This window comes from Augochlora pura, chromosome 7, assembly GCF_028453695.1.
Source record: "Augochlora pura isolate Apur16 chromosome 7, APUR_v2.2.1, whole genome shotgun sequence".
NCBI classification, from domain to species: domain Eukaryota; kingdom Metazoa; phylum Arthropoda; class Insecta; order Hymenoptera; family Halictidae; genus Augochlora; species Augochlora pura.
The window spans coordinates 2,738,266-2,759,700 of NC_135778.1; the positions used below are offsets into that span (position 1 = coordinate 2,738,266).

The 21,435-nt window shown below is 37.6% G+C and overlaps 3 protein-coding genes across 9 annotated transcripts; 1 reads left to right on the forward strand and 2 right to left on the reverse strand.

The window, feature by feature from the left end:
* Window positions 1-728: 728 nt before the first annotated feature.
* Window positions 729-4,904, reverse strand: LOC144473812 (calpain-7). Of its 4 annotated transcripts, none has more exons than XM_078188048.1 (13): window positions 4,681-4,904; window positions 4,173-4,459; window positions 3,936-4,099; window positions 3,625-3,847; window positions 3,218-3,540; window positions 3,010-3,142; window positions 2,715-2,905; window positions 2,407-2,634; window positions 2,089-2,333; window positions 1,801-2,009; window positions 1,472-1,680; window positions 1,167-1,399; window positions 729-1,098 (listed from the first exon to the last, which is right to left on the reverse strand). In XM_078188048.1, exons 2-13 carry the CDS (start codon window positions 4,354-4,356, stop codon window positions 954-956), a joined length of 2,487 nt encoding a protein of 828 aa, XP_078044174.1. In that variant the 5' UTR covers window positions 4,357-4,459; window positions 4,681-4,904; the 3' UTR covers window positions 729-953. The 4 variants fall into 4 exon arrangements, with proteins under 4 accessions (XP_078044174.1, XP_078044171.1, XP_078044172.1 ...); XM_078188045.1 differs by having other exon boundaries at window positions 4,595-4,904; XM_078188046.1 differs by having other exon boundaries at window positions 4,544-4,904.
* Window positions 4,905-4,948: 44 nt separating this feature from the next.
* Window positions 4,949-8,996, forward strand: LOC144473810 (G patch domain-containing protein 1 homolog). Its single transcript, XM_078188038.1, has 4 exons — window positions 4,949-5,285; window positions 5,375-5,753; window positions 5,833-6,057; window positions 6,136-8,996. The coding sequence occupies exons 1-4, from the start codon at window positions 5,222-5,224 to the stop codon at window positions 8,348-8,350; spliced, it is 2,883 nt and encodes a 960-aa protein (XP_078044164.1). The 5' UTR covers window positions 4,949-5,221; the 3' UTR covers window positions 8,351-8,996.
* Window positions 8,629-21,262, reverse strand: LOC144473808 (uncharacterized). 4 transcript variants are annotated; one of them, XM_078188034.1, is made up of 30 exons: window positions 20,837-21,262; window positions 19,732-19,900; window positions 18,961-19,059; window positions 18,755-18,844; window positions 18,483-18,634; window positions 18,246-18,334; window positions 18,021-18,080; window positions 17,713-17,878; window positions 17,010-17,235; window positions 13,798-13,951; window positions 13,597-13,726; window positions 13,169-13,390; window positions 12,931-13,104; window positions 12,704-12,864; window positions 12,299-12,581; window positions 12,037-12,166; window positions 11,845-11,959; window positions 11,637-11,759; window positions 11,212-11,559; window positions 10,914-11,084; window positions 10,671-10,826; window positions 10,494-10,601; window positions 10,150-10,425; window positions 10,022-10,076; window positions 9,800-9,941; window positions 9,606-9,714; window positions 9,430-9,539; window positions 9,211-9,349; window positions 9,048-9,145; window positions 8,629-8,768 (listed from the first exon to the last, which is right to left on the reverse strand). In XM_078188034.1, exons 3-30 carry the CDS (start codon window positions 19,056-19,058, stop codon window positions 8,696-8,698), a joined length of 4,158 nt encoding a protein of 1,385 aa, XP_078044160.1. In that variant the 5' UTR covers window position 19,059; window positions 19,732-19,900; window positions 20,837-21,262; the 3' UTR covers window positions 8,629-8,695. The 4 variants fall into 4 exon arrangements, with proteins under 4 accessions (XP_078044160.1, XP_078044162.1, XP_078044161.1 ...); XM_078188036.1 differs by having other exon boundaries at window positions 12,037-12,151; window positions 20,837-21,261; XM_078188035.1 differs by lacking the exon at window positions 19,732-19,900.
* Between the last annotated feature and the right edge of the window lie 173 nt (window positions 21,263-21,435).

Genomic DNA, 21,435 nt, shown 5'->3' on the forward strand with positions numbered 1-21,435 from the left:
ACAATAACATTATAAATAGCAGTAATTATAAATGTAATTAATCGCTTACATTTCGAACTGTAACCGGTAACTCACGAACGATTACATCATAGATATAAACCGATGGAAATATCACAAGCATACAAATGTCTTATCCGAGATACAGATATCAATTAAATTGTTTAAGTAGCACCTTAGACCTTATGTTTTAACACATATATGATATAAAACACTGGACTCTGAACAAATACAAAGATAATGTAACACAGTGATGTAATCAAAAGAAATAGTTCTGATCAGTTCAGAATTAATGTTTAAGAACATTGTTTCGCCACAGTAGGTGCAAAATACAGTAACGTACGCGAAATATATAAAAAAAAACGCGAGAAACATTCTTTTGTAAATCTCATAGAAAACATTAACAATACATTTATGAAAATAGATATTGTATCACACTGCATTTTAAAAGAACATGTATTCCGCGTAGTATTCATTTGACACGATTCATTAAAGCAAAAATATTCGAATTCACTCTCATTCTTCATGTATACATAAAAACAGTACAAAGAATATTGAATAGTTTATTGAAATATTGAGAAGCTATATTCAATGATATTCAGCAGCATACGTGCCAAACGATACCACACAAAATAAAAGCTAATTATAAATAAAGTGCCACAAAAATATTCATAATACAGTCAGTAGTTGTCTAGTCTCAATACTAATTTGTACTTCAAAAATATAAAATAAAAGCATTTTATAGTATCTTGTCTTTTAATTACTTCACCATGAATGACATTATCTTGCATACTTTGGTTTATTCAAGATATTGTAACAGTAAATATAAATATTTAATAACATCTTTTTTTAAATACATGACTCGTGTATAAATTGTGCTTTTTCACAGCTCTATAATATGCCATCAAAATTTTTTTAAATATAAAAACGATAATTTATGCTAGAATTCATGTTGGTTATTGAAGCCGTTGAAGCTGCAGTTTGCAAGATGATTTACATGTCAAGAAAAATGGACCTTCCTGGCCGGGACTGTACGTTGATGGAATAATGTTATATGTTCCGGCTGGTACATTGTCCAATTCGAGATAGATAAACCCTGCCCTATATTAAATTGAGTCATTAGTACATTTTCTATAAAAAGCTCTTACAGCACATAATGTATACATTACCTAAATGGGCCCGAGTCTTTCATTTTAAACGCTCCTGGCGCATCAGAATCATTTAATACTACTGACATAATATCAAATCCTATTTGATATTGCTTTGGACCCTTTAATATAATTAACACATAGTTCTCGTTTGTCGAGCTCTCTAACGATAATTGGTAACGTGGATTATTTTGGTACGTCGGATGGTTGACGCATCCACCAGCTGTAATGCTGCTCCATTGACCATCGGTAATCTAAAAGAGAATGATTGTTAACTAAAAAGAGAAAAACTATGTTGTATTCAGATTTATGAAAAAAAATTCTACCTCTTTCTCATATTTATAAAAGGTAGACATCTTGCGTAACGTGAACGGACACGTGCCATACGCACGCAAAGTGTAATATATTGTATTTGTTTTTTCATACTGTGAAACAACTAGGGTGTACCGTGTGTCACTTTGGGTGTCCAGTTTTATTTTGCAAAGATAGTGTGGACTATTTATTTTGACACCTTTAACATACGGTGGCGGATCATCTATGAAATAGATTGATTAGAATTAGTAGTGTTCGTGTCATTTAGATAACATTCTTAATATAAAACTTTTATAAAGTGATTTAACTTATTTTCCAACATATTTAAAATCGTTACACTTACGTGGATAATACACTCTTTTCCCCTCATTTTTATAGACTAATACTGTTATGTATTCTTGATTTTCCCGGAAGTCTGCGATGTCAGTGATATGTCTTGTAAGAAGAATCCATATAGCGCCTGTAACATTGCTTTGCGCCTCTAGCAAAAACTGCGGGTTATCGCCTATATTATACGCATCTTTTGCTGGACCAACACCTGCATTCCACATCCTATTAAACAAGTGATTTCAATCAAGTTCTGCACACGCAGATCAATCTTCAATTAGAATACATAGTAATCACAACTTACTGGTGCATACAGTAAGTGTAATGGAATAGACCTGGATTCCAGTTCATATGAAACACATCGAAAAAGCGGCAGATACTATCGTAATCGATCCAAAATATACCATTATCAAATTGTGACGCAGAATCTGGATCATAATTCAATGTTTCTTTTAAATCATTGGTCCAATGTACGGTATCGAGTTCAGAATAATTCCCCTTCCATCGTAAATGTGACCAGGGGTTTTTAAGTAGCAGCAATCTTTCATCCTACGAGATAAATATAATTTTGAATAAAATATTAATTTTGTTATAGCTTCTTTGTTAAAAACTAATGACTAACATTTATTTTTCTGACATCAAGAACTGCGTAGGCATGAGATGGTACAAGGCCAGTCCTGTCAGCATCTAAATCAGACAACTTCCCAGTGGCTACAGTCACTAGTACATCTCCTTTATGTAATCGTGTTAATAAAACGTTAAATAAGTTATCCTTATTAAAGTCTGGTTCCTCTGGTCTTATGGCCCATCTTTCTGGTATCCAACTAGTCAGAGCATGTAAATCTATATTCTACAGAAACGAATATTTAGTTGGTACTGATCATATCTTAATAAATGAATAGCGACATGTTAGATGAAAAAGTAACTTACACTATTGGAGCCAGGAAAATCATAACCACCCATTACTTTCATATAAGCCTTCTCGAGTAACGAGATCCACAGCTCGCCATGATTGCTAGAGTAGGAACAAAGTAATTGGTTGTATCGGCTTACAGGCAATAAGTCATCTATTATAACTTTGCGTGGAACACCGTTAATGTGAAGTTTCACCATGTACTTTCCTAGCATAAAATACTCGCGATTTAATTCTTATTAAAATAAATTTCTGGTGAGATAACAAATGGCTAGAAATCCATGATTTCAAAAAATCTAAACTACTGCTTACCGAAAGGATTATAAATTGGTTCTTTGTTTCTATTTTGTGGATAAATAATAGATGTAATTAATCTACGACCAAATCTTCTTTCGTATTGAGCACTAACGGCAAGAGACGCGACAAAAGAACAATCAGAAACAACCTGAAATTGTAGATGAAATTGTAGTTCAAATGATAATGATTATTGGCAAATGAATGACCAAAAATTCTTACGAACAGTTTGTTTTATGCTGTAATAATCAACATGATGAGTCATAAGCATAGTTGGCTCGGGAAACAATTCTTCTGGACGTGCCCATCTTGCAAAGTCTGGTTTCTGCTTTGGCGCTAGTTCTAATAAACCGTCCTTATCAGTGAATGGAAGGGGAAAATGAAAGTTCTCTGTAAGATCAATGCTCATAAAAGGAAGAAACTTATGGTCATTGATGTGAGAACTATGATGCAACACCCATTTCTCCTCATCGGAGTAACTGCTACTACCGCCGCTTACTTTCAAATAAACACTGCTACCATGATGCAAAGATGGCTGAGGTTGCTTTCCTAAATAATATAAAACATTTTCTATAATAGAAAATTATTAAACAAAAACTACTTCAATGTTCAAGATCAAGGTAACATCATTACCAGTGTTAATGGAATTTGTAGAAGTTGCAACATCTGGTGATGCTTTTACGTTTTCATCTAAATCTATATCTAGATTTGTTTCTGGTACTGGAGGCAATTTTGACAATGTTTCAAGAATGTCATTGCTGTCGACTAATTTTACACCTTTCAAAGATTCTGCTCTGTCCAAGGCCAGTCGAATAAGAGCTGTTAATTTTCCTTTCACTTCAGGATCCGTAGTTTTCTGTAATCATAGTTAAAGCCAATTCTTAATATTCCACAGAGGATTAATCTGTGTATATAATTGTTTCAAATATTTAATTAGTACGCACGAATTTTAGTCCAAGCTCAGCAGCATCTGTATACAGCTTTATAGCTACATCTTTCGAGCCTGATTCATCCGCATCTTGAGCTTGATTTACAAGGAACATACATCTTTGTATTTCTGATTGATGCACAGGTTGTGCACTATGGTGTTTTCTGTCTTCTTCATTGACTGTAATATTGAATTACATTATTAGTCTATGTATTTACATAATATATAGACGGACTGAAAGTAGCAAACTTACTCAAAGATTGTATAGCTATTACTCTATCTTGATACTCTGTAACTTTTTGAGCGTATACAGGATCGTTTAATTCGGCAAGAGATTTAATAGCAATGTTATAATAGTACATTGCTTGCTTATGTTGACTGTTACTGTCAAACTGCACAGCTTTTCGGGCCGCATTTTGTGCAGCTTCTAAAGTCATCTTGTAAACTCGTGCTATTATATTAGTAATTTTAAATATATAAATGCCTCGCCTCCCCTGGATTACATATGCAGCCAATGTATCGCATGCTCATCTAATTTCACTGAAATGATGTTTAAAACTTCAATGACACATTCAATTCAAATTGCATTAAGTGCGATTCTATTTACTCTTTATAAATATTTACGATATATTGGCAATAGTAATGTTATAACATATTGTTATGTTTGTAGCGTACTTATGATTTCTTAATAGTTTGCAATAAATTATAATTATTTTTATCTTGCCATAATAAACTGTATAGGTTAGGTATTGCTCGGTTACATTTCATGTATGTTAAGAATGCTCGTTCAATTAACTGTATATTTTTCACTCGATTCAATGAATGATATCACTGCAATCAATCATCATTAAACTTGAAATTAGAATATTTTTTTTATTAATGAGAATTATTATTTATTTATTATTGAACGAATGATTTCACTGCAATGAATCACCACTGAACTTGAAATTGGAATGCTTTCCAAAATTCCCGCCCTTGCGACAATCGAGCCGAGGATCCCGGATCATTTCGTTCAGTTAAACTCTGGCCTTCCGTGCAGACGGAGACTGGTAGGGAAAACTGTCTATGAGGGAAACTTTGATTAGCTCTTCTTTAGAATTTTGTTTATCTCATGTGAAAATTTACATCGTTTAATTAAAAGTATAAACAATTTGTTTTCGACTTAGACAAACAATATCAGCGTAAGATGTCTACATTTCCCGAATGTAACCTTAAAATTCCTTGTTTGACAGTTGCATAAATTAGCAACAAATAGTACCCGTTGATTCTCATTTATCAGTAGTTGATTATTGTACACTAAAAATGAGTGATTCCGAAGACGAGAATTATGTGGCCTTTGGTGTTCCTCTCGATCCTATAGACGAAGGTATGGTTATGTATTTCAAAACGAGGCGGCGCATGTTTAGAAAGATGTTTCTTTTACCGCAGCTTATTTTCATTTTGGAATTTTTGTAGAGAATATACCAAGAAAGAAGCCCGTGACAATCGAGGAACAGTATGCATATGATGCATACGGTAGACGCAGATTTCATGGAGCATTTACGGGCGGTTTCTCTGCTGGATATTTTAACACTGTTGGCACTAGAGATGGATGGAGACCACAACAGTTCAAGTCTTCCAGAGGCAGTAAAGCGGAGAGCGTTGCTCAACGACCTGAAGATTTTATGGACGAAGAGGATACAAGCCAATTTGGAATTGCTCCGAAAGGTATCCGTGCTACAAGTGATTATGCCGATCATGGTCAAAGAGGAGTAAAACGGGAGAGAAGTAATCGTGATAGTAGTGGTCCCATTCCTGGTACTCCTGTATTAAAGGAGCTTTTAAAACCTGCAAAGTAAGTAACTATTTAATTTTTCGAGAAATGCGAAAACATGTAAATGTTAGTTTGAATGAATATTTTATCAAATTTTCAGAGACACAGTTGGTATTATGTTACTGAAACAAATGGGTTGGAGACCAGGACAGGGTATAGGATCCAGACTCACTAAGAAAGAGAAGGCTAAAATTAAGAAAAGAAATGACAAAATAAGAGCATTAAAACAACAGTATGGTAAAGCTGGTTCTGGAACTAGTTCAGATGAATCAGAGGATGACTATGGAGATGTTACATTTGCTCCTGATGATTATGAACCATTTAGGTAATTCAAGATTCAGTATAATGCTGCTTTGGTAGATAATAATATTACTAGTAGTAATGTACATATATTTTTTTACAGATGTAATCCAAAAGATAATTATTTTGGTATTGGATACAGTGGATTAGACAGAAGAACCATACTTTCAGGGCACATTGATTTATTTGATACTCCTGCGTTTAGTGTGCAAGAGAAAAATAAAAAATTATCAATACATGGCCAAGCGTTTGGCGTTGGCGCTTTTGAAGCCGACGATGAAGATATTTATGAAAGAGAGGACATGTCCCGCTATGATTTTTCGTTAGGTCCAGAACGCAAAGCTAAGTCTAGGTGGTCAGATAATAGCAATTCAAAAAACTGTAATAATTGCCTAGAAGGTTTTCTGCCGGCAAAAAATAAATTGCAGCAGAAAAAGATTTATCCACCTCCGGAGTTGCCTAAAGACTATGTACCGGTGCACGTGGTCAGAAAAAGTCGATTTTATCCACCGATTGAAAACATTCCTCGCACAGTAGAAAATGGGAAGCGTACAGATCTTACAGCTGCTGATAGGGCTAGAATATTGGAAGATACGCATACTGTTAAAAAAGTATCGGATACGCATCCGAACGCAGTGCCGTCGGTTGCTTCCAACATTATTTCTAAAACGTTAAATTTACATGGGAAACAACAAACAGAGGAAAGACAAAAATTAGAGAATCAACAAGCTAAGGCAGCCACCTCGTGGATGGATAAACTCAATGTTCAGAGTTTCGTTAAAGGCGGTATCGTTGGCAAAGAAGCTGAAGGAAGTCTAAAGAAGCTAGAAGAATTTAAAGACTCATCTAAAAACGATGAAGGTCAAATTACAAACAAGTTAGAGGGAGATAGCTCTATGGAAAAAAGCACAGCAAAAGCGTCTTTCGGAGATTCTGATAAGCAGAAACGCTTTGAACAATATTTAGACCTTTTGAAGGAAGGTGAAAAACATAAGCTGGATAGTATACAACCACTATCAATGACCGAGTGGGATAGAGAACATGAACGAGAAGAATTTGAACAAGCGGTCAGATTGTTTGAGCAGCCAACCAATGACAATGTCTTGAACAAGTTTACGCATGCCGGTGAGTCTACATGTAGTGGTATCGTTCCTGAAAAGTGCGATTTAGAAAACGATATGAAGCAAGCTGTGAAAATGAAATTGTTTGGGAAACTGACTAGAGAGCGCATAGAATGGAAACCAATGAGTATAGTCTGCAAGAGGTTCAATATTCCAGAACCGAAAGTCGGATGTGCTCAGCCTGAGCTGAAGAATAAAGCAACGAAGTTTTCAATTTTCGATTCGCTCGATTTCAGCCATCCTTCGAAATTCTTGAAAGCAACCGATACTGTAACAAAGCCGCTAGAGAAAATTGATTCTGGATTGAAAGACAGAAATGTAACAAATGATGCAGTTCCAGAGATAAAGGTGCACGATGATCTGTCTACCAACGAGGTTCAAGAAATAGAACATATATCAGAAAAAGTCAGAAATTTCGAGGCGTCTTATGAAAAAATCTTTGGTAAAGAAGTTCAAGAAACAGCTCCTACAATTTCCGAAGTCAAACAAAACTTGAACATTCAAACAGACTCGAGTACAGCATTGAAAGATTTAGAAATAGCAGCCACAAATCAGGACGATAGTAATACATTAAACCAGGTACCAAAGAATACGTCTGAAGAAAAGAAAGATCTTTTCAAATCAATTTTCTTAAGTAGCAGCGAAGAATCGGACTCAGAGCCGGAAGAGAGTATAGACAGTGAGGCTGTAAAGTCAGTGCTAATTGGTAAACCTGCAGCTGAAATGAATACAAAAAGGAATACTTCTCCACCGAGAGGAATTTTTGCTAAATTAGACTTGGATAATCTGCTCTCTAGTTCAAAGAATAGCGAACAAGCAAATAAAAATGTGAGAACGGAAATAGATGAAAATAGAGCATCTCATTCTGAAATAGTAACTGTGCCGAATGAAAGCAATGAGACTAGTACGAATTTGGAGGAGCCAATAATGTTACCAGACATGTATGGACCAGCTCTTCCCTCGAGACTCGTCAAAGTCGAAGATTCTACATCCGAAGCAACCAGTTTTCAAACCTCGAAACCTGTGTTCAGAAGTGTTGTAACCAAACCTAAGACGGATACAAAGATTTCTGGAGTGTGGGTGGAGAAAAGGAAAGCGAAAAAAGTGAAGAAGGAGAAGAAGAAGCACAAGCATAAAGAACATAAAAGTTCTAAGCATAAACGAAAATCGAAGAAGGAAAGACGTAGCAGTTCGTAGACCAGAAGATGAAGCTGCAATATAGAAATAAAACGAGCAAAGATATTGTAATAACAACGGGCGCATTGTTTCTTTATTGTATGATTTTTCCTTGTTTGCAGCACTGCGTTTACATTTAATTAACAGTTTGAAAATGCTCCTGCAATTACAAGTACAAGTTTGTAATTACAATCAGTAAAGGCACATCCGATATGTACAAAAATATATATAAATATATATATGTGCGTTTGTATGTATCTATATATATTTTTGTATAGCTCTAATACGCGAAATTGAGCAATCTTTATTTTCTCTTTAATCATAGCGTTATTTGTTGTCAGACATTTGTACAGAAACGTTGTACAATTACTTGCTCGATGTCATAGAGTTCCTTGAAGGTGGTCTGCTGTGATTTGTGGAGTTCAGCTTCTTCTCGACGCTAAAATATATACATTAGATAAAATTGTTTTCATTTTCCCATTATCATGAAGTGTTCTGCATTCATACGTATTTATTAATGAACATAGTAATCGAGTAAAAGTTACTATTCCTATAACTTTACGTCAAGAATCAAGGAATATGTTTCTTTTTCAGATATTCCATCATGATTTGTACAATTTATCCAGTTGTTATAAACGATTGTTATAAATATAAACTTTTTTATTTATATCACAATGGTTTTTTTTTCTCCACTTGCTAGGTGGAAATTGGTACGCACCTGCTACTTCTAGAACCTCTTTTGAACATGTCTGTCAATTTTTTCTTCAGATTTTTCTTCTCAGTCTTCTCGTTGATACTTGTCTCGGAACCAGATGTCTATAGAACAGAAAATTAATTTAATACATTGTTCAGCCGATAATGTAATTATTTTCTTCGTTTACCTGAAGATCTATGGAAACATTTGGATCGTCCACGCTGGCCGATTTGGTCAACTTACTCGTGAGTTTCTTCATTAAACCTTTACTATGCTTCTTATCTCGTTCTAACATTTCGCTTTTTGTAGAGCCAGTTGAGAGGCGACTGATTACGAACAAATAAAAAAAAGATTAATTGTTTAAGTATATTAAAAACTATCTTCGTCGCGAATATATTAATATTACCTATCCACACTAGAATCTCTCTGCAAGCTCATAGTTCCGCCGTCAATATCTGAACTTTCTAGCGACTGCATACTGGATAAGTTGCTATCGGTACCCCATATGCGTTGCGACTGAAACAATAAATAAATGATTTAGGAATTCATACTTTCGATAATTAAAGCAACATATGTACGAACTTCTTCGTTCCGAGCTGTTTGTTCTAAAGATAAACTTTTTCTCTGCAATCGTGGTTTGGAACGGTTCGTTGTCATGCCTTTTCCTGGATCACTCTCCACGGACGTTGATCTGTGAGGTAAACCATTCATTTATATAGTATAAGTACACCATGCTCAGAACTCAGAACGTAACAGTCATTTATAGTGACACGTACCTTTTTCCAAGTTTCTTCATCCGCATCACGTTCGTCTCATCCGCAATTTTCTTTGAATCCTTCAACTCTCTGGCCACGTCCATTAATTTTTTAATAGTATATTCCAATTTATCTGTCCTTTCACCCAATTGAGAATTTGACCCTTATAAAAATAATATATATTCATACAATAGAGATTGATCGTTCTTTTAAGTTTATTCCGTAAAGAATTAGTGTTTGTACCTCTTAGATCGCTCTTTGAGTCCAACAGTGGCGACGATTCTCTTGATTTTGGTCCCTACATGACATCAACCATTTATTACACACATTTTATTATTATATTGATTCACCTATATGTATAATTGACGCACCTTTAATCGCCTAGGCGGAGTAGGTGTGTAAGTACTCGAAGTTCCGTTTTCAGCTATGCCGTTTAATTCGGGGAACAGTTTTGTTAAATCGTTGACTTGTTGTAATAACACATTGATATTCCGTAATTCAGTTTGCTCCTGTCTAGATTTTTTCATAATTGCATCTCGGAGCTCTTCCCGCTCCTTCTCATGTCGTTCCTTCTCACGTCTCATCTTTTCATTACTGGTCCTCAATTTCGCGTGAGCGTCCCTCAGTTCAAGTAAATCACATTGTAACTGTAAAACGTATTTCTTTTTAGTATTTTTGGCTGCTCAAAAATGAAAAATTATACAAATCTATTAACCTCTAATAATTTCTTCCTGCTTTCTTCCTTCTCTTCGTCGTATACTTTCTTCAACTGATCTTGTCGTCTCTTATTCTCCAAACGTTCTTTGGAACGTTCCCTCTCAATCTATTGTAATAGTTTTAATTCAATTAACGACTTAGTAATTCTATGAAACGATATTGTGATTATACATACCTCGAACAGAGTTTGCCGTAAATCTCTTGCTAACGTAGCTGTTTCCTGCAAAAGTCTTTGATGCTCTTCCCTCTCTTTTTGCCAAGCTAATTCCATACGAACTTTTAAACCTGGAATCTTCGTTCTGCCACTCGTGAGTACTCGTTCTTCTTCCAACTACAAGTGGAAATATAATAAAATGATTTAATCGAGAGAGAGAGAGAGAGAGAGAGAGAGAGTGATAAAATCAATCGTCTACGGTACCTCGTTAATTCGTGACTGAAGTTCTGATACTTTGACGTGACTAGCTGATTTTTCAGATACCAATTCAGCTTTCAGCCTAGAAGTTTCTAATCTTGCTTCAGAAAGTTCATCCTCCAGGCTGTTGATCTGTCTTTCTAAAATCAATTTGTTGGTACCGGATATTTCTTCCTCCTACATTCATAATATACATTTCTATTAAATTTATTTAAATGTCTGATTGCACGTAGTTAGCATACATGTTTATTAATATGTAATTAATTTTGCGGGGTTATTGAAATCGATAACGAGGAAAACCAACCTCGTCAGACTTTCCGGAGGATACGTTCGAGTGTCTACTTCTTGTAGATTTCAGATCTGCGATAGTTTTCTGAGCGCCTTCAAGCATATGTTTATAAGTATCGCGTTCGCGTTTGTACCGAGACAATTGGTTTTGGATAGTGTGAATTTCATCGTTGATGGCGGTGATCCTATGCTCGTATCGCATTTTGCACTGGGCAAGGTCCGCTTTCTTCGCTTTCTCCATGTTCTCCAAGGCGATTTTCAACTTTCGTATTTCGGATTCAAGTGCCACGGTGTCTGGTGTTATAGCTTGATGGATCTTCGAAACAGCTTCATAATCTTTTAGTTTGTCCGAAAGATCATCATTCTGCGGAATACAAATTAACAAATCAATGATCGATAACTACATGTAAATTTCAATTTTAATCGTACGTCTTAGCTTACCGCCTTTCTTATATCTTCTAATCGCGTAACTAACGTATTGTTCTCTTTCTTCAAATTACTAATATCGTTGTTCAAGTCTGTTATTAAAGCTTTGTTCGGCAATTCGCTTTCCTTCAGCCGTTTCTAAGAGATAAAAGTAAACGAAAAAGATTTTACAAATCTTAAAATGTTTAATATTTTCATTCGTAAAAAGCACCATTGAATTTACCTCAAAGTTAACTTTCTCAGACTTCCATTCGCTTTCTTTCAGTTTGATAGATTGCCGTAAGGTCTCCAATTCCTTGCGAATGCCGCTCAATTCTATGTTTTGTTCTCTTAGTTTCCTACAAGCGAACGATTATATGTACATACAGTTGCAACAGATTTAAAAAATATTGTGACAAGTTCCTACACAACTTACTTATTAAGGGCCTCGTTATCTTCTTCAGACTGCTTCTTAAAATTCACAAGCGCGTTATGCTTTTCACTGAGGTTGTTGTACTCCTGCTGACCCTTCTTCAGCTCGTTCTCCAGATCTGTAATATAAGACACTGTTGTCTCATCCAGAGTGTTCAGTTGAAATGATTTCAAGGATTACATATAATGACGTAAAGTCGATTTTTGTAGGTGGATGCGTAGAATTTTCGTGGGACGTTCACCATTATCACAGTAAAGAGACTTACTCAAAATCTTCTCATTATACGTTTGTCTCATCTCATTCATTTTCTTTGTGTTCATTCCAGTCTTCTCTAACGAACTGATCTTCTTCTTCAGCTCGGACACTTCGGACTCCTTTGACTTTTTCTCTTGGTCGAATTCACGTTGCACGTTCTCCCTTTCTTTCTTTAATTGAGATATTTCGGCCGTCAGAACATTTATCTTCGTAGCGTTGGAGGACTTTGCGGTCTCGAGTTCTTTCTTCAGCCGTTTCACTTCGGTATCCAGCTTGGTCTTCGTTTGTTCAACCTTCGTTACAAGAAAGCCCAATATGAGTACTAAACTTGATTTATCTTATTGTGGAACTATTAACACAGAATTTTGACCACCACACCGCATTCGTAGTGGTACTTATTTAATGAGACACTCACAGAAGATATCGATTGCGTCATTTTCGACTCTCTTTCCGTGTACGCCGATAAATCATCCTGTAATTTTTTACATCTGTCACGTTCCTGCGTCAATTCCTTCTTAAGTTCAGTTATCGATTTTTCTAATTTCACTCCATCCTTCTCCGAAGACTTAGCTGCTTCTGCAAAAAACCAGCGGAGCTTTAGAAAATCTTTACAAAGTCCGCTTATTTGTTATACAAGAATACCTAAGTCCTTCTTCAATTGAACAACTTCATTGTACACTTTCAATTTCTCTGCAGAAAGCGACAGAAGCTTCGACTTTAGTTTCTCTTTCTCCTCGGATAAGGCTGATTTTTCCTCGTCCCATGCTTTCCTTTCCACGTCCCTCAATGATACAGCTTCGTCCAATTTCTTCTTCACTGTAACGTTTGAATACAATGTAAGAACATAATGTAAGAAACAAAGGCTGATCAGGTCACTCACTGTTCTGTAGGTCTGCATTTTTATCATCTCCTTTCAGAGATAGCTGCGGTTTTTTCTTTTCTTTTTCATGGGATAGTTCTTTCGTCATAGATTCGAGCTTCTCTTTCAGTAATTCGTGTTCCTTTAGAAGTTCATCGTACTTGCCATGATCCTTGAATTTCAGTTCCTGAATCTCTACATCTTTGCCCTCGGAAATATTTGTAAAAATAGTCATCATGTCTCCTAAAATATAAACGATATTTTTCTCAGGACTTATCTCCATGCATAAAGCATCTATGAAGTAGGAAATTAGCATGTTCTTTAAATTAATAATAAAAGAATTAAACATTCACATGGGCACGCAAATATCTATAAAACGGGCCCATTAAAAAATTGAAAGAAACAAGTTTCGAAACGATTTAGGTACTCGTTGTTAGCCAATGGCGAACCTATTTCTTTCTCCATTTCATCCACCACTTTCTTCAATTGTACTTTGGTTGTGAAATCGGTTGTCTTTCTTTGCGGCCGATTTTGGAAATCGTTTTTAATCTTCTGCAAAGTCTCGTCGACCTTTTTCACCTGGAATTCGTTCACGATTAACGTTGGCAATTTCTGTTTACGATACGATCACCGTTTAGAAGCCGTTCTACCTGTTCATACTTCGTCTCTAGTGTCGTTTTTTCGGTCTCCAACTCCTCGACCTTACGCTCCACTTTCCTCAGCTTGAATGATAAAATTCGACAATTTTTATTCGACTGTTCCAAACTTTTTCGCAGACGGACGTACTCGTCCGCTTGCTCATCCCTTAAGAATACAAAATATTCGTGTATTATGCGTTTCATTTATGTCGTCGTAACAGTGCGGCGTTACGGAACCGGATAGACATAAAGCGGCCAAACCAAGTTTCGGTTGTTTACGCGGACTCGGATTTTTATTGCCTTATTTACGGAACCGAAATTTATTTGGAGATTCACTTCCTTCATTAAACATTTTATTACACTTTTGAAAATGTGTAACGAAGTTAAAACCTGACTCATTGTATCGTACAAAATGTAAGTTCAGTATAAGAGTAGTCCGCAGAAAGATATAAATATAGAAAAATAAAATGTAGGCCTAAAGTGTGCAAAAGATCTCTACAATGTTGATAATATTATCAGACTATTGCAGAACTATCGGAGATTCGTTTCGCATGATAGAATTCTTGAAGATCTTGTTTGAGAGGGAGTTATCCAGTTCCGTGGGGGCAAAGCGTGATCAAAGAGACGCGACAGACATATAATTACCTCTTTGTTAATTTCTCACGTACACAATCAATTAAATGGAAGCCGAAACGCTCGGAACGGTGCTCCGTTCGTGACGGAAACACGTTGGAAGCGCGCGAACAAGTTCAGAAACATCGAAAGGGTTCGACGACAGTATAACGTTCCACATACTGCTCTCTATCTCTCTCTCTCTCTTTATTTGATCATATCGAAAGTAACGCTATCTTGTCGCGTCGGTCTTGCTCGAATCGAGACTCCGTTGTTCTATTCACGGTTTCTCTCGTTTTTGGAAGATTCTTCCATTTTCTTCGATTGCGACCGCGAAAAATTCGATTCGGACGAACGGAAAAATTAGCTCGGTTCTGTTTAGAGTCGGGAAATTCGTTATCCCCGGGGCCACGATACCACCGGCATTCGATCCAGTTTCGACGAAATTGCAGTGACCATAGTTGGTGTTGGAACCGTCTCCTGTCCAAATTCGTCGTCCTGCAACAATTCAGATGGCTCATATTGCTAAAAGTATCTTTGCACTCGGTTTTCTTTGGTTTCTGTTCGCACTCGTTCCCGTCTGAAATTATTATCGAGGAATTTCGGTTTTTTTTATCCTTCTTTCTCTCTTTCTCTCTCCCTCTTTGTCTCTGTCCGTGCCTTTTTTTGCTTTTCGTTCTCGGTTTATGCCCCGATTACGGAAACTGCAGTAAGTGGAAATCCACTGTTTTCGAGCCCCTTCAAATTGTTCGTGTGCGTTTGTTCCTGTGCCAGGTACAATGCTAATCAGCCAAACACGTTAATGTTATTCGTTTCGAGTGTTTTCAATACTTTGTTTCATCGGATTACTATCTCTTCGTTATGCATGACGTTTTATCCGAAAAAATGAACACTTCAATGTCTCGTTTCTAACGGCACGAGAAATGTTTCGAACACATTGTGCGAATAGTAATCAGGTCAGATCGGATCATTTGAATCAGGGCATCGACATAATTTATAGCGAAACGCCATAAAAGAACTTATTTGTTTCGGAAATTGCAATCGAAACGTTTCCCATACCGTTAAAAATAAAAGAGATATTTAGGTGTTCGGCGTCAGGTGAAACATCCTGCATAGATGCCGTGGTACACGTGATGTTGGGTCATCAAACAATTTCGGATCTAGCGAGATGACTCGGCCAGATTGGTCCGGACCTTTCTCAAGCGAACTGGCAAGTCAGAGACCTAGCGTCGGAGAATAATCTAAACACAAGATAGATCACACGATGAATAAATATTTGCGGTTCTATGTTTGTTGGTATAGCACATAGTTCCGCCGATCTTTTCTGGCTCGCAGCCTCCTTTTATAAATTCTTCACGATCGACGCACCCTTTGGGTGAACCACCCCTTCTATTTTAAGTCACGCGGGAAAATCATAGCGTAGTATAGTACGCACAGTAAAACTAATTGTCGTAACATTGAAGCTCGTTAGAATAGAATAGAAATTTCAATGTTTCCCAGAAAGGCGAGAATTCATTGACCCAGTAGAGGGCGGGATCTCTATATAGTCGTGGACACAATATTTACGATCGGATTAAGACTCGGACCCGTGTTAACCGTCAAGTTTTTGCGGTTGTAAAATTTCTTCGAACGGTTCTTATCACAGTCTCAAGTCCTAATCCGGCCGTAAAGCAAAGTCATTGTCCGAAAAACCGTAACACGATTTCTTTACGGCCTGGCCGATTTTATGACTTCAAAATACAATGGTACTCATCCGACTAGGTGGTGGAAATGAAATGCAACAGTTCATCGAAGCGTTACCTGTAGCTATTCAAAGTCAATTAGGAAAATTAGCTTAACAAAAAGTATCGCATTTTTATATAAATAAAGAGTAAATTATAATTATAGAATATACATTTACGTGTGATATATCTTGCGTTTATATTTTCGCCCAGTCTGTTATTGATACCGTGAAAATGGAAGGATCAAAGGCTTGATTACCCAACGATAATTACACAGTGACGAGATCAGTTGCATCCGCAAACACATGTATGTTATTCAGCAAGGAAAGAAAAAAGTATGCAACAGGCGAGTCATGGTTCGCCGCTATAGATATAAATTAATTATTCGCTGGTTAATGAATACGAATTCAGGCAAACCTGTTAGTGACACGCAGTCGTATACATATTTTGTATATTTTGCTGACGACAAGATATGTTCAACGCGGCTGCAGAAGCACGAATATTTTCTATTGAAACAATTCGATGTTTGTTTCCTGGACTCGCATTGCAGACTAGAGCCGATTAGACTCGAGAAGAATCATTTGTTTAAGCGTAGACAATTTGACCACTTATACTCTAATTTTCGTTGAATTAAATTGAATTAAATTTATCTCATTTGCGAAACGATATCATTGGACTGCGAATTTTATGTAGATATAGACATTTATATAACATTTCGAATAAATTCAATGAGAAAATATACTTTGTTCAATTGTTTTGTATATACATGTATAACATCCACAGTTTGAATATTATGTACGGACAAAAAAAGCCAAAGTGTACATGCAGAAAAAGGAAATGGAACTTTTTATATTTGCAATTTGTTGCACGAACGAGGAGAATGAAAATTACCTGAAAGTATCCTGCAGCTCATAAATTTCTTCTTCCAATTGCCGTATCTCTTTCTTCATGTCCTCATTCTCGTCCATTAAAGACTCGCACAGATTTTCCGCCGATTTTAGCTTCGAGCGAAGCTCATCTTTCTCCCTATCCCTTTCGCCTCTAAATGCCTTCGTATTCGCTTCTTTCTCCAGCTCTCTAATCTTTGTCATCAGACTGGTCTTTTCTTGCATCAGAGCTGAACATCATTAATAAATATTAATAATCGTCGCCTGTTTTCGAATAAAATATTAATTTTAAGATTTCTCCGTCGGGTTTTATTATTTTCAATTTCCGTAAATAGTAAAGAAAATTGGTATTTCCTCCGTAGCGTCACGCTCTGATGGTTCCATAACTGTTCGTATTTATCCCCACTAGCATTGCACAACAGTGCTCTCAAGCTTTTGGGCAAAAGAAAAGGCTAGATGAGCAAGGGAGACAGAGCCAAGAGAGGGAGAGAGTGTGTGACTACAAGCGTACCCGCATAAATGCAACACTATCTCTGTTTGCCTTCGGGCCGTGACGCAGCATCAACGAGGACAGCTTATGGCTAGCCAATGAGGACAAATACGTAAAGGTTTCCATTATTTTCAAGATTCTGTCGTATCTCCCGCATCGCATGACGTTATAGAGGAAATACTGTGCTCCGTCTTCTCTTCAATCCTCTTGCTCGTACCTTCATTTTTCTTTTGCAACTTTTGTACTTCATTCGGCGACGATTTGCTCGATATAGTTTCCATGGTGGACAATCGTCTCATCAAGATTTCACTTTTTTCTTTCTCCGCTTTCTCGCATCGAGCTTGTAATTCGCTCACTTGGAACTTCAATCTTCCCAGCTCGCTCTGTAATGAATTTTGTGTCAGTCAAAATAACGAGATAATGAAATTATCGAAATTAAAATACATAATAAGATTATATATTTGTCAGAAAAACAAATCCAAGCGGTACGGTATATTTTAATAGCATTATTTTTTCTGTTATCACCTCATCCATCTTGTAATCATCGTTCTGTACAGAATTCTTCGGCATCCGCGATTTCTTCACCTAAATACAAATAAATATATCTTTATACTTTATCGTTAACGTCTTCTAGATTTAAAACAGCCGCAGATTATTCGAAGATACGCAATCTCTGTCGCGTTCTAATCCGTAATCTGTTCTACAAGATATAAGCCAAGAGAGGAATTCGATGGTCAATATCAGTCATACCTGAATTATAAATTCGACGTCATTTTCAGAGGTGCTTTCGTTGCTGTTGTCTATGACCTCTTTAATTTGCAATTTCGATGGTCTCCTGGCTGTGAACCCGTTACAATTAGCATATTAAAAATGTGTCGCGTTAAGATAATTTATATCAATGCCACGTACCTCTATGACTCTATGCTAAGCGATATTACGTTCTTACATAAGCTACAAAAAAAGAATGTTTACACGCATGTAATTTACCTTCTTTCCTTTCCTCTTCTTTATCGATAGCTGACAGATCCATGAGCGACGTCCATCCGGCTGCTGCAGCCGATGTTTCGGTACTATTCTTGAAATCATCTTTCGCTAAATTCGTCGCGGACGACCAAACTCTTTTTCCATTTTCCGCAGATCTAAGCACGAAAATGTAGACAAGCTATCGTTTGCGTGACACGTGAAGATTGTAATTTATAAAATTCGAAGAATATATCTATTAAACTTTTTGCGTGTTTCTGTGATCCTCTTCAACTCACCGGCCCGATGATTGCTCGTATGAAAGACTAGGCGTGGAAGACGTGATGTCCCTCAAACTGTCCCTTTTACCTCCATGCTCCTTGTAATCCCTACAAAAAAAGGTCTATCGATTATCATATCCTTCGCATAGTTCACGAACCTTCTGGTAATTTATAGTTATCGATATTGTTCATTTCCGTTGATAATTTAACAAAGACTGTAATACCTGAAGCATCTCTTGCAACGAGTCGGCCATCGTACTTGAGGATGAAAGCCGAGGGGGCAGAGGGGATCACCTTTCTTCGAGGAATACATATGGTGCATTCTGCGTGGAAATATTTAAAAATCAATTAACTCAAACGAACGTATTCATCGAATAAATTATAGCCGTTGACGTACATAACGAAGACATGTATTGTGTAGTAAGAACTCGTGATAGTTAGAAGTCACAGAAGAAGGCTTATATTCCACCGATGAATGGAGTACATAGGCAGGGGATAGCTTGTAAATACATGTTATTTACGAAGAGCCCATAAATCATTAGAAATTAAACGTTTGAGTGTCCGTATGCAAAGAAATGTATCCACGTTTATCGATTTTCGCATTTCCTGAAGTTAATGTTCGACCCGGACATTTCAAGGTGATAGAACATGCTTAAGAAAGGCGTACGACACTTAGAAGAAGAAAATAGATCGTCGAATTAATTATTAGTTGCCGTGACATTCGTTGTTACTCAATTATTTTTAGCTCTCCGCCGATGCCGGGTCACTTCGATCGGTGAATTTCAAAAACTGAACAATTCGCGTCGATTCTACAAAATGATTTCGTATTACGAATATATTTTGTAGCGCCAGTCACGAATGACCCGGCCTCGGTGTTCCGTGTCGTTCTTGCCGGCTGTACGAGGGCTGAACGTGACGGAGCACAGGAGCGAAGGGACAGACATCAACGGATCACGACGAGAATACACGAAGAACGTCCTAGAAAGCTTGCATACCACCGTATACGAGACGCGGGAAATTTGTTTTGCTGCGAATCGAAAATCTGGGCGAAAGATTTCCGGCGCAGGGCATATCTTGTTGCGAGTGTTCACACGCGGGCGATCCAACAACCGAGCCCTTCCCGACTCTAAAAGCTAGAGAGAGAGAGAGCCGGCTCGGGTGGACCTAGAAACGAAACCTTGAATTAATAGGAGAACCGTGTGTTTCGCAACGCGTCGGACAACTTGGCTTTCTGCGGAACGCGAAATAGTCGACGACGCGCAAATGAATTTCGAATCGCAACCCCTTGGGTTTCGAGCTTCGATATTCGAAATGTGCGCGCGCATCGTCGGCAAGTAATTTAAAATTTTTTAATTTTCGCTAATTTTTAACAATTCCAACGCTAATTCGTCTGTACAGATTATTGCCGCCGACAATGAAAACCAACGATACCTATTTGTACAAACTATAAATATTTTAAGGCAAAAGAATCTTATTTCCATTGCTTCTGTGTACACGCGGCTAGTGTTATCTCCCCTACCAACGTATCGAATTCGACGATCATTAAACATTCGGTGAACGCCGACCATTAATTTCCCAACTTATAACGCAGCGATATCGTGTCGTTGATATCGATCGAATTTGTCTCGAATTTACAACGTTCCAAAGTCGGTCGAGTTATTCGCACGTTTAAAAAAAAAACGCGCGAATTTTAAGCAGATCCACGTCGCTTTGGCGCCGCTTACACGGAATCCTGCAATCGCTAGATCGAATGAAATTAAATCACGCGATAGAGTCAATTGTCTCTCTAGATTCGTTCGACCCACGCGAGCCTCGTTGCAGTCTTCCAAAAATACAAGAGCGCAATACATCGAGTCTCGAATTCCGTATTAAAACTAGCATCTGCCTCTATGCGCGTAAAACGATTTTGGCTTTATCTCTGGTGTCTGGGAACGATAGGGAACGACGAATCTCGACCGTTGAAGTACCCGCTCCAAAAAATCTCAAGGATCCGTAGAGATTCTTGCACGGTGAGACAAACCGCTTGGGTAACCGTGAAATTCGTTGCTGGATCCCGGTCAGAACTTACGCAATTAGGTATTGACTGGTGTATGTACTTACTTGATCGATGTTAACCCAAATGCAGCAAGCGGTCACGATTAAATTTATCCGGCGCGTCGTTAAGAACGGTCGCACGCTGCGTATGGGATCGCACCTTCCATACCGGGCGAAGAAGATGGGCCCGGCAATCGCATATCAAACGAACGTTTAGCAAACGAAACAATCGATCGTGAACGACACGATCGACTATCGCGCGGCGATCTCACAGAGATTCGGTTACAGTTTCCTCTCGATCGGTAAAACTCGCTGGGCCCGCGAGGACCGTTTACATGTTTCGACGGTGGTCACCGCGCACCCCAGCAACACTTCTTCTCGCCTCTTTTTCTTCTTTTCTCCCTTTCTTCGCCTCTCGTTACACCGCGACAGTCGCAACGTCGATAGACGTCACTAATAGCACTGACACGATGCTGCTATTACAGGGGTTAGGCCGTTACTCGAACTCAGGGCCCGTACGTACGTGTGGTAATTTGGAGGCTAGCCAGGGTGTATATTTATCTCTAGCTATAAATATAGTACATACGCTTTCCTGCGAGTGTCCCGCGTGCACGTGTGAGTGCGCGGGCCTCAGGATATCCTAGAAAATCGGCGCGTCGGCAGAC

Coding starts and splice junctions, on each gene's coding strand:
- LOC144473812 (XM_078188048.1), bottom strand. CDS start 4,356: ATGACTTTAGAAGCTGCACAAAATGCGGCCCGAAAAGCTGTGCAGTTT. Junction 2,906..3,009: donor ACCAATTTATAATCCTTTCG/GTAAGCAGTAGT, acceptor ATTTTATGCTAG/GAAAGTACATGGTGAAACTT. Junction 1,681..1,800: donor GAAAAGAGTGTATTATCCAC/GTAAGTGTAACG, acceptor TCTATTTCATAG/ATGATCCGCCACCGTATGTT.
- LOC144473810 (XM_078188038.1), top strand. CDS start 5,222: ATGAGTGATTCCGAAGACGAGAATTATGTGGCCTTTGGTGTTCCTCTC. Junction 5,286..5,374: donor TCTCGATCCTATAGACGAAG/GTATGGTTATGT, acceptor GAATTTTTGTAG/AGAATATACCAAGAAAGAAG. Junction 6,058..6,135: donor GATGATTATGAACCATTTAG/GTAATTCAAGAT, acceptor ATTTTTTTACAG/ATGTAATCCAAAAGATAATT.
- LOC144473808 (XM_078188035.1), bottom strand. CDS start 19,058: ATGCACCATATGTATTCCTCGAAGAAAGGTGATCCCCTCTGCCCCCTC. Junction 17,879..18,020: donor ATGATTACAAGATGGATGAG/GTGATAACAGAA, acceptor AATTCATTACAG/AGCGAGCTGGGAAGATTGAA. Junction 11,760..11,844: donor CTGAGAAAGTTAACTTTGAG/GTAAATTCAATG, acceptor TTTATCTCTTAG/AAACGGCTGAAGGAAAGCGA.